General features: G+C 51.3%; 1 protein-coding gene across 1 annotated transcript; it reads right to left on the bottom strand.

Moving 5' to 3' along the window:
- Nucleotides 1-243: 243 nt before the first annotated feature.
- On the bottom strand, nucleotides 244-9492 carry LOC116967804 (glia maturation factor gamma-like). Its single transcript, XM_033014406.1, has 7 exons — nucleotides 9035-9492; nucleotides 6022-6118; nucleotides 5442-5491; nucleotides 4144-4193; nucleotides 2551-2633; nucleotides 1435-1508; nucleotides 244-462 (listed from the first exon to the last, which is right to left on the bottom strand). Exons 1-7 carry the CDS (start codon nucleotides 9035-9037, stop codon nucleotides 391-393), a joined length of 429 nt encoding a protein of 142 aa, XP_032870297.1. The 5' UTR covers nucleotides 9038-9492; the 3' UTR covers nucleotides 244-390.
- Nucleotides 9493-10811: the final 1319 nt, after the last annotated feature.

Genomic DNA, 10811 nt, shown 5'->3' with positions numbered 1-10811 from the left:
GATCAGCCATAATCATATTGAATGGCGGTGCAGGCTCGAAAGGCCGAATGGCCTACTCCTGCACCTATTTTCTATGTTTCTATGTTTCTATGTCGGTGAATGGGGTTAGGAGGGAGAGATAGATCAGCCTCGATTGAATGGCGGAGAGTTTCAATCTGGGCCGAATGTCCTAATTCTGTTCTTAGAACTTGTGAATTTAGGAACTTATTCTCCCAGTGGAGAGAGAACAACGCGACACATCACTAAAGCAAAAGCGGGTGACATTTATTTATGCGGTATAAAACTCCAGCCTTGTGGAACAGCGGCATTAGTCTGCCCTGGTTGGATGAAGCCAGCGTGGGGATGGATTGTCGTGGCCGCGCTGTGGTCCCGGCCCGGCCCGGTCCGGCCTCAGCGGAAGAAGGCGAGTTTCTCACTCAGCCAGTCCTCGGTCAGCTCCTCCGTGCTCCGAATCTCAAACACCTGCTTCCGGGTAACGGGAGACAGAGTCAGTGAGAGCTGCCCCCCCCCCCCCCCTCACCTCCGTCACGGTAAACACTGTGCATAGTGCGGCATGATGGCACAGTGGTGTGGTGGTACAGTGACACGGCGATTCAGTGGTACAGTAGTACAGAGACACAGTGGCACACTGGCACAGAGACACAGCGGTACACTGGTACACTGGTACACTGGCACAGAGACACAGCGGTACACTGGCACAGAGACACAGCGGTACACTGGCACACTGGCACACAGGCACACTGGCACACTGGTACACTGGCACAGAGACACAGTGGTACACTGGCACAGAGACACAGCGGTACACTGGCACACTGGCACACAGGCACACTGGCACACTGGCACACTGGCACAGAGACACAGTGGTACAGTGACACGGCTGTGACAGTCACAGTGGCGGGCAGTGTGCAGTCAGGCGCACGTGTGGAAACAAGCAGCGGCAGATGCTGCTTTACAAACAAGTGCTGGAGTAACTCAGCGGGTCAGGCAGCATCTGTGGAGAACATGGATAGGTGATGTTTTGGGCCAGAACCCTTCTTCAGGGAATCAGGACCTTCAGCCCAACTGGTCCATGTCAACCAAGATGCCCCATGCAAGCTGGTCTCAGTTGTCCACACTTGGCCGGGGGGGGGGGGGGGGTTTGGGGTTTGGGGTTGGGGTTGGAATGGCTGGGTGGGGATAGAATTGTTGATGGGGAGAGACTCGATGGGTAGGTTGGGCTTGTTGTGATATCGGGCGAGGCTGGGAGTATCAGGAGGGATAAGATTAGTTGGGTGGCTTTGGCCTGGGGTTGTTCTAGGGTCTGACAGGTAGAAGGGTCAGGATCCGAAATGTCACCCATTCCTTCTCTCCAGAGATGCTGCCTGTCCCGCTGAGTCACTCCAGCATTTTGTGTCGATCTTCGAGGTAAAAGAAGAGATGAGAACAAAGACCCACCTTGGTGAGTTCGGCCGCTTGGACCAGGTGGTTCTTGCTGCCCGCGTACATCACCTGCTGCTGGGGGTGGCAACCTGTAAACCAGGGTCAGGGCACGTTAGTGAGTGTCGTGGATGCTGCACAGACACAAAGCCCCCAGACACCGCCCGTGTAAATGTTGGGGTCACATCAACACCCCGATCTCTCTGTCCATCCACCCGCCCACCTCCCGAAATAATGTCCAGTTTAGTTTAGAGATACAGTGTGGAAACAGGCCTTTCAGCCCATCAGGTCCACGCTGACCAGTGATCCCCGCACTTTAACACTATTCCGACACACACTGGGACAATTTACAATTTTACCAAAGCCAATTAACCTACCTGCACATTTATATTAGTGTGGGAGGGAACCCGAGCACCTGGAGAAAACCAATGCAGTTCACAGTTGGGACGTACAAACTCCACACAGACAGTACCAGTCAGGATGGAACCCAGGTCTCTGATGCTGTGAGGCAGCAACTCTACCGCTGCACTACCATGAGACATATCTCCCTCACTCAGTCACAAACCCCTGCTCCCCACTCCCTAACCCCTTCCCCGCATCCCTCCTCCCCACCCCTCAACCCTTCTCCCCACACCCCGACCGCTTCCCCCCACCCCTCCTCCCCATCCCCCAACCCTTCTCACCCCACTCCCCCTTCCCCCCCCCCCCCCTCCTGTTCAAAGGTTGTGATTGTATCTGCTTCTCTAACCTCCTCCTGCAGCTCGTTCCACATACGGACCACCCTGAGATCCCTCTTAAAACTCTCCACTCTCACCATAAACCTACATCCTCTAGTTTTAGAATCCTCTAGCCTGGGAGAAAGATAAGATAAATGTCGGAGAGGAGATGACGGTCTCAGCGTTCATCAGTTCTAAGGACAGGAATTAGGCCATTCGGCCCATCAAGCCTACTCCGCCATTCAATCATGGCTGATCTATCTCTCCCTCCTAACCCCATTCTCCTGCCTTCTCCCCATAATCCCTGACACACATAATAATAAAAAATCTGCCAATCTCTGCCTTAAAAATACCCGTTGACTTGGCCAGGGCTGTCGGTGGATGTAGTTAGTGTTGGGGAGGGGGCAGTGAGACTCACCCTGGGGGCTGCTGAAGATGAGACACATGGGGTATGATACCCTGTTGTCATGGTGCACGTATTTACAGCTGTAAACTATAAATCTGAGCAGCAATTAAGGGACAGAAACATATAAAGCTTTCTGAAACAGGAAGGAATAATAAACAATAATTGGGTGAAAAATGATTGGGAGTAATCAATTAAAGTAATTAACAAAGATATAACAGCCAATCAATAAGGGAGAGCATTTAGCGAGAGAGAAAGTTCATGAACAAGACCAATAATCATTAATCGATCACGTCATAAAATATAATTTGCCTTTTTACAACAATTTTCACATTTTCAAAAGGCTTCAACACTAAATAATTGAGCTGGAATTACCGTGATTGTTTTACAGACAGGATTCATTTTCACTGAAACTCGAGATAAAAAAGTCAATTAGTTTAGTTTGTTGGTTAGCTGCTGTTTGGGAAGATGCAGCACCTGATTGGGCGGTGAGGGTGGGGTGATGGTGAGGGTGGGAGTGAGGGTGGGGAGGTGAGGGTGGGGTGAGGGTGGGGGTGATGGTGAGGGTGGGTGAAGGTGGGAGTGAGGGTGGGGGTTGAGGGTGGGAGTGAGGGTGGGGAGTGAGTGAGAGTGAGGGTGAGAGGAGGTGGGGGTGGGGTAGGGGTGAGGGTAGAGTGAGGGGTGGTGGGTGAGGGTGAGCAGTGTGTGGGTGTGGGTCAGGGTGAGGGGTGGTGGGGTGAGATTGAGCAGTGGTGGGGTGGGTGGAGTGGGGTGGTGAGGGTGCGGGGTGAGGTGGAGTGGGTGAGAGTGAGGTGCAGTGGGTGGGGGTGGGTGAGGTGGGGGGGGTGCGGTGCGGTTGGGTGGTGTGCGGAGGTGCGGTGGTGCGAGTGCGGGTGCGTGGGGGTGGCGTGCGGGTGAGAGTGGGGGTGAGCGTGGGTGAGCGGTGCAGAGTGGGGTGTGCGGAGTGCGAGTGAGGTGGGTGAGGGTGGGTGCGCGTCGGGTGCGTGCGGGGCGGCTGAGAGATGAGGTGAGGGGGGAGTGGGGGTGAGAGTGGGGTGAGAGTGAGGGTGAGAGTGGGGTGAGGGGACGAAATGAAGCTCCCTACTCACCTGCCCGGCACTGTCACGGCAGGTAGGACATTGGTCGGAGCACCTGCCAGCCAACGTTCCCAGCTCCCAGTCCTCACAAAGTTCCCTTCTACTTCCCATTCCTGCAACAATATCCCTTACGGTCTGAAGAAGGATCTTGACCCGAAACGTCACCCATTCCTTCTCTCCAGAGATTCTGCTTGTCCCGCTGAGTTACTCCAGCATTTTGTACCAACCTCCCTTACGACAGAATGTGTAGAAAGGAACTGCAGATGCAGGTTTAAATGGAAGATAGACACAAAAAGCTGGAGTAACTCAGTGGGACAGGCAGCATCTCTGGAGAGAAGGAATGGGTGACGAGACCCTTCTTCAGATTGAGAATCAGGGGAGTGGGACAACAGATGTGTCGCAAGGAACTGCAGATTCTGGTTAAAACCAACGATAGACACAAAAATCAGGAGTATATCATAGACTTGATGGGCCGAATGGCCTAATTATGCTCCTATCACATAAAGGATATCGAGGCTGCCTCTCTGGGAGTTCGTTTCTGAGTGAGTCAAGAGAAATGTCCTGAAAGGAAAGCACATTGGTTAAAAACGATCGGCACTGTGAAGACAGAGAATAATAATAATGTCTTTAATAATAATGTCTTTATTTATATAGCACATTTTTAGTCAACTTGCATTGACCCCAAAGTGCTTCACATAATTACTTCCATACAGACAGGCAAAGGTGGGTGAAGTGTCTTGCCCAAGGACACACATAGGCAAAGGTGGGTGAAGTGTCTTGCCCAAGGACACAACGACAGTATGCACTCCAAGCGGGATTCGAACCAGCTACCTTCCGGTTGCCAGCCGAATAGAGATGCTTGTGTTGGAAGGAACTGCAGATGCAGGTTTAAATTAGACACAACATGCTGGAGTAACTGAGTGGGACAGGCAGCATCTCTGGAGAGAAGGAATGGGTGACCTCTCATGTCGAGATGCCTGCTACCTTGTGCTGGACCAGTAAACACTCGCCCAACATTAATACACATCCACGCAGAGTCTCTCGCCCAGAGTTGGGAAATCGAGGACCAGAGAACATAGGTTCAAGGTGAAGGGGGAGAGATTTAATAGGAACCTTTTCACGCAGTGGGTGTATGGAACGAGCTGCCAGAGGTGGTAGCTGAGGCAGATATACAGTAATAACAATATTTAATAGATACTTGGACAGGTACATGGATAGGAAAGTTGTAAAGGGATATGGGCCAAACACAGGCAAGTGGGACTGGCTATGATGGAGCATTTTGGTTGGCATGGGTGAGTTGGGATAGGACTTGGTTTTATCTTTAATGGAATTTATCTTGCACTAAATGTTGTACCTTGTATCTTCCATCTGTTAATTGTGGACGGCTTGATAGTAATCATGTGTAGGAAGGAACTGCAGATGCTGGTTTAAACCGAAGACAGACACAAAATGCTGGAGTAACTCAGCGGGACAGGCAATATCTATGGAGAACATGGATAGGTGACGTTGGGGACACTCTAAGGCAGGTGAGCCTGTAAGGCAGGTGAGTCTGTAAGGCAGGTGAGGCAGTAAGGCAGGTGAGTCTGTAAGGCAGGTGAGTCTGTAAGGCAGGTGACACTGTAAGGCAGTTGAGGCAGTAAGGCAGGTGAGTTTGTGAGGCAGGTGAGTCTGTAAGGCAGGTGAGTCTGTAAGGCAGGTGACACTGTAAGGCAGGTGAGGCAGTAAGGCAGGTGAGTTTGTGAGGCAGGTGAGTCTGTGAGGCAGGTGAGACAGGTGAACCGTTGATGGAACGTTATGAGACCCACTGACCTCGTGCTCCTCGTCCAGGACCATCATCTGACTTTCTTTGTCAACTTTAACTGGAAGAGACAGGACATGTCAAGTAAGGCGACGGTTCCACCTCAGCGCTCGATGCATCCACGCCGACCATCGATCACCCCTTCACACTAGTTCCATGTTATCCCACTTTCCCACCCACTCCCTGCGCACTGGGGACAATTTACAGCGGGCCTACAAACCCGCTCGTATTTGGGGATGCGAGAGGAATCCGGAGCATCCGGAGGAAACCCACGCGGTCACAGAAGGAACTTACAAACTCCACACACAGACAGCGCCCGGAGTCAGGATTGAACCTGGGTCTCTGGCGCTGTGAGGCAGCGGCACTACCCGCCGTGCCGCCCTGAGAGGGGCAACACCTGCCCGATTCCCTGGCATTGGGGGCACCAGGAGGACCAGACACCCCCTGGGGGGGGGGCGGTGAGTGGTTCCCTGTTACCCCGTCTCCTGCCCCCCCCTCCCACACAGATAAAACCCTGTTACCCCGCTTTGCCCCCCCCCCCCCAACTCCCCCATCCACCGCCCTGCCCCCCCCCCCCCCACCCACACTCACTAACGATGGCTGCGTTGGTTTTCTCTTTGCGGAAACGGAACTTCCTCAGCCGGGCGAGGAGATCGGCGTCGAGCTCACAGACGACAAGTGTGTCCGACTGTCGGGGGGGGGGAGAGGGGAGGGGGGGGGGAGAAGGGGGAAAGGGGGAGGGGGGAAAGAGGGAGGGGGGAAAGAGTAGGGGGGAAGCCCAGCATCAATCACCATGTCACCTCCTGTACATCGACAACATCGAGCCTAGCCTCGGCGACCGAACACTAAACGCTGGGGTTGCCTGTCCAGAGTCTCACACAATCTGCTGGATCTCCCGGCTGCTGAACATTTACCTCTCCCCCCCCCATTCCCACACTGGCCTCCCTGTCCTGGGCCTCCTCCACCACCAGTGACAGAGGACACACACACACAAACTGGAGGAACATCACCTCGTATTCACGGATAGTTTACAACCCAGCGGTATGAACATTGAATTCTGCAATAAGAGTTTCAACATAACGGCATTTTAGATTTCCTGTTCCTTCTGAGACAGTGATGCAGTGACTCAGACGTAACAGTTGTGGATTCGCCTACAGAAACATCCTCTCCACATAAGGTCACAAGGGATAGGAGTAGAATTTGGCCATTCGGCCCATCAAGTCTACTCCACCATTCAATCATGGCTGATCTATCTCTCCCTCCTAACCCCATTCTCCTGCCTTCTCCCCATATCTTCTGACACCCGTACTAATCAAGAATCTATCTATCTCTGCCTTAAATATATCCACTGACCTGTCCTCCACAGCCTCCACAGATTCACCACCCTCTGACTAAAGAAATTTCTCCTCATCACCTTCTTAAAAGAACGTCCTTTAATTCTGAGGCTGTGGCCTCTAGTCCTAGACTCTCCCACTAGTGGAAACATCCTCTCCACATCCACTCTATCCAAGCCTCTCACCTGCCCTCTCCAGCTCTCTCAGGAGCTTCAATAAGTCCAGCCTCCCCAATCTTTCCCCATAAAACAACCAGCCCATAACAGGTACTAGTTTAGTTTAACCAATGTAGTTTAGTTTAACTAGTGTAATCAGCCTTCTGTGCTCCGGGATGAAGAGATGTCCCATGAGTAGAATAACTCAAGGGTCCAGCAACATCTCCAGAGAACGTGGATAGCGAACGTTTTAGGTTAGGACTCTTCTTCAGACTGAGTGTAATGGGGGAGGGGGGTTGGGGGAGAAAGCTGGAACGGTAGAGGATCCTAAAAAATAAGGGGAATAAGCTGATGATGAGATGGGAGAGATTTAAGAGGGACCTCAGGGGCAACAGTTCTGTATCTGGAGGAATGTGTCGGACCAGATACAAATCCAATTTAAAAGTCAAAGACATTTGGGCAGAGGCAAGGATAGGAAGGGTTTCAGGGGATATGGGGCTAGCCCAGCATGTCAATGGTCAGCATGGAGAAGGTGGGCCGAAGGGCCTGTTTCCATGCTGTATAGCTCTGTGACTGTGATAGATGTTTGCACACTTAGGGAATGGAATGAAATGGAAGTGTGCAGAGAAGGTTCACCCATTATCCCACTGATTGGCAGAACAAGCCCCGGGGTCCAGTAGACTTGCTCCTGCTCCTCTAACTTGTGAGAAAGAAAATCTTATTGATAGAAGCAACGGGGCGAGCTTGAGAATGTATTGATGGGGCGAGGAGAGGGGGAGTGGAGGAAGATGATGTGAAGAGATGTCTAGCTGTGCAGAACCGTCAAAGCAGGGGTTGGGGAGACACAGGAGATGCAGATGTTGGAGCCTGGAACCAAACACAAAGTGCTGCACCACCAGTTTGTGTTTTGCACACGACATTAAAGAACTTGACTTGAATATTCAACACAGCAGGCAGCACCGTGCAGAGAGAGCACCAGGTGATCCTGCCGACTCCGATTTACACCATCTATTGTACTTCAAAATATCAATAATGTTAGCTGAAGATAAGGTGTCTCCCTCTCTCCCCTTCCTCTCTCCCTCTTCTCCCTCCCCCTCTCTCTCTCTATATATATATATATATATTTCTCTCTTTCACTCTCCCTCTCCAACAGTCAATTTATGTGTCTCCTCTCCATCTCTCAATCCTCTCTCTCCATTCACCCTCTCACACACTCCATCTCTCCCTCTATATATGTTCCTCCCTCATGTCTTTCTCCCCATCTCTCTCTCTCTCTCTCTCACACACACACACACACACACACACTCCATCCCCACTATCTCTCAGATACAAGGACAGGAAATAGGGCCATCAGCCTATTGCAGGTAAATGGCAGCTTGGATAGACATCTTGGTCAGCATGGATGAGTTGGGCCGAAGGGCTGTCTGACTCCATGGTTATCTCGCTTCTCCTTCTACCCCGGGCAATACAGATCCTCAGCCGCTTACGGCGACCAAGTGTGGACACCACCGCCCCAGTCCGGACACAGACGACAAGACAAGTGGTGTCAGGAGGGTGGGGAAGAATCTGTGTCTCACTTGTGGCTATAATTCCCAGCGATCGCTCGGGGACGGGCAGAGAAACGCGGCGATGGAGTTGTGGGTTGGAGGTTGTGATCAGGGACATACATGTGATGTTGCTACTGAGGGCAAGTCTGCCATTAACGGAACGGTGAAGGACCCGGAAATACCAGATGGGGACAGATTGCAATCATGTTTAGTTTAGTCCAGCATCCAGCAGTTAATCAGCATTCCCCTCGGTACCAGTTAAAGGGTCAGACTAGAACACGGGTCCACCGCTAGTCTTTGTGCCACTTCCAACCAGCTATCAGCGGGCAGAAATGTTGGGTGGAATGGCAAATCCACGGCCTCGGTTCCCCAATTATGCCAGAAAGTCAGAGCCGGTCACAGCTGTACACAACACCAACACAGCACTGTGTTGAAGTGCACAACACAACAGCAGCAGCCTAAAGTGATTCCTGCCCGAGAGAGTTGTGTCTACAGTGGAACCAGGAGACGCGCTTTAAATCGAAACATGCAAGAAAATGTCAGAGTTTATGAAAGGCGAAGTGCTTACCATGATAGCCCGTCTGTACAGTGAAGTCCCGTGGCAGGATGCTCGCACTGCTAGTTCCTCAATGTCGCTCACACCATATAAGACCTGCCACAAACTTACAAAACGGCAGATTTCTGGCCAAAAGCTGAACTTTACTGACAAGTTTCCAAATCGATCGGCTATTCAGTGACGCTCAGATCTGGCTCCTTGTACCCCGGACAAGGCCCTTGTACCCTGGACTCACTCCTGTTTGTTGCGCGCTCCCCGGGGGCGAGTGAGACACACAAGGACCAACAAAACCACGAGGCCACAGGGGAAACAGAACGAAACTCCTGCTCATCAACTGCCACACGGAAGTCACTGCGCTAAGTTTTACAATGTACATGCGAGAGGCCGTCTACACCAAAGGTTATGGTCTTCACCATCTTCACGCAAGCTTCCACCCTCCCCATCCCCAAATAAACTAAGTGACCTCTCACCATGACTGGCGCCCAGTAGCTCTGACACCGGCCATAATCAAGGGCTTTGAAAGACTGGTAATGTCTCACCTCAAACACCTCACCCCACCTCTGCTCCTGTACCATGGTTTCACTACAATTGTTGCACCAGTCTGCTGATTTAATGCTTCATTGCATTTATTGTTCATAAGTGATAGGAGCAGAATGAGGCCATTCAGCCCATCAGGTCTACTCCGTCATTCAATCATGACTGACATCTTTCCTTCTCATCCCCATAAACCAAGACCAATCAAGAATCCATCCATCTCTGCCTTAAAAATATTCATTGACTTGGCTTCCACGACCATCTGTGTCAATGAATTCCACAAATTCACCACCCTCTCACTAAAGAAACTCCTCCTCCTCATCTCCTTTCTGAAGGTACGTCCATTTATTCTGATGTTGTGTCCACTGGTCCTAGTCTCTCCAACTAGTAGAAACATCCACGCGATCCTGGTCTTGTTGGATCCATCATGACCATGTACACGGTCTACTCTGTGAACTTCGTGTGAGCAAGGAATGTCATTGCTCCCTGCTGGGTGTGACAATACAAACTAATCTGAATTTAAGAGAACCAGATAGAAGACTCAAGGAACTGCACATGCTGGAATCTGGAGAAAAACACAAAGTGTTGGAGGAACTCAGCGGGTCAGGCAGCATCTGTGGTGGACACATTTCAGGTTGGGATCTTTCTTCAGACTGAAGCAGAGAAGATTCTGGAAAGCAAAAGGGAGATGATTGTTGTCACCATTGAAGGTCTTCCTCCGTTGAACCGGAGAATCTTGATAGGATTAATCGTCTTCAGCCGAGGGGAGAGAAGCAGAGGGGGGACGGGGAATTAGAAAGAGAACGCCTGTGGTTACCGGCTTCGATCCTGGCTACGGGTGCTGTCTGTACGGAGTTTGTATGTTCCCCCTGTGACCATGTGGGTTTTCTCTGGGTGCTCCGGTTTCCTCCCACATCCCAAAGAAGAGCAGGTTTGTAGGTTTGTGTAAAAAATTGTAAATTGTCCCCAGTGTGTAGGATAGTGCTAGTGGACTGGGTGGGCTGAAGAACCTGTTTCTGCGTTGTCTCTCTAAAGTCCACTGAGAAAGGTCTTCTGTAGAATCTCCATCCGACCAGAGACGGCATCAAAGCCGTCATCACTTGAACAGAGTTTGTGGTTTGTTGACGTGTGAAATATTCCAGTACTGCAGGGCCAAGCTATCCTATACTCTGGCAGGGAGAATGAACATGGAACAGTATAGCACAGGAGCAGGCCCTTCGGCCCACAATGTTGGTGCTGAACACGATGGCAAGAC

The sequence above is a fragment of the Amblyraja radiata genome, chromosome 41, assembly GCF_010909765.2.
Source record: "Amblyraja radiata isolate CabotCenter1 chromosome 41, sAmbRad1.1.pri, whole genome shotgun sequence".
In the NCBI taxonomy this organism is placed as follows: domain Eukaryota; kingdom Metazoa; phylum Chordata; class Chondrichthyes; order Rajiformes; family Rajidae; genus Amblyraja; species Amblyraja radiata.
The sequence above is the reverse complement of the archived record's forward strand: the minus strand, read 5'-3'. Positions and strand labels throughout refer to the sequence as shown.

Bases quoted from the DNA above. Each gene is read 5' to 3' on its own strand.
- LOC116967804 (XM_033014406.1), bottom strand. The intron at 2,634-4,143 runs ATATCCTTTATG...ATTGCTGCTCAG, and splicing joins CTCCCAGAGAGGCAGCCTCG to ATTTATAGTTTACAGCTGTA. The intron at 463-1,434 runs GTGGGTCTTTGT...ACCCGGAAGCAG, and splicing joins AAGCGGCCGAACTCACCAAG to GTGTTTGAGATTCGGAGCAC.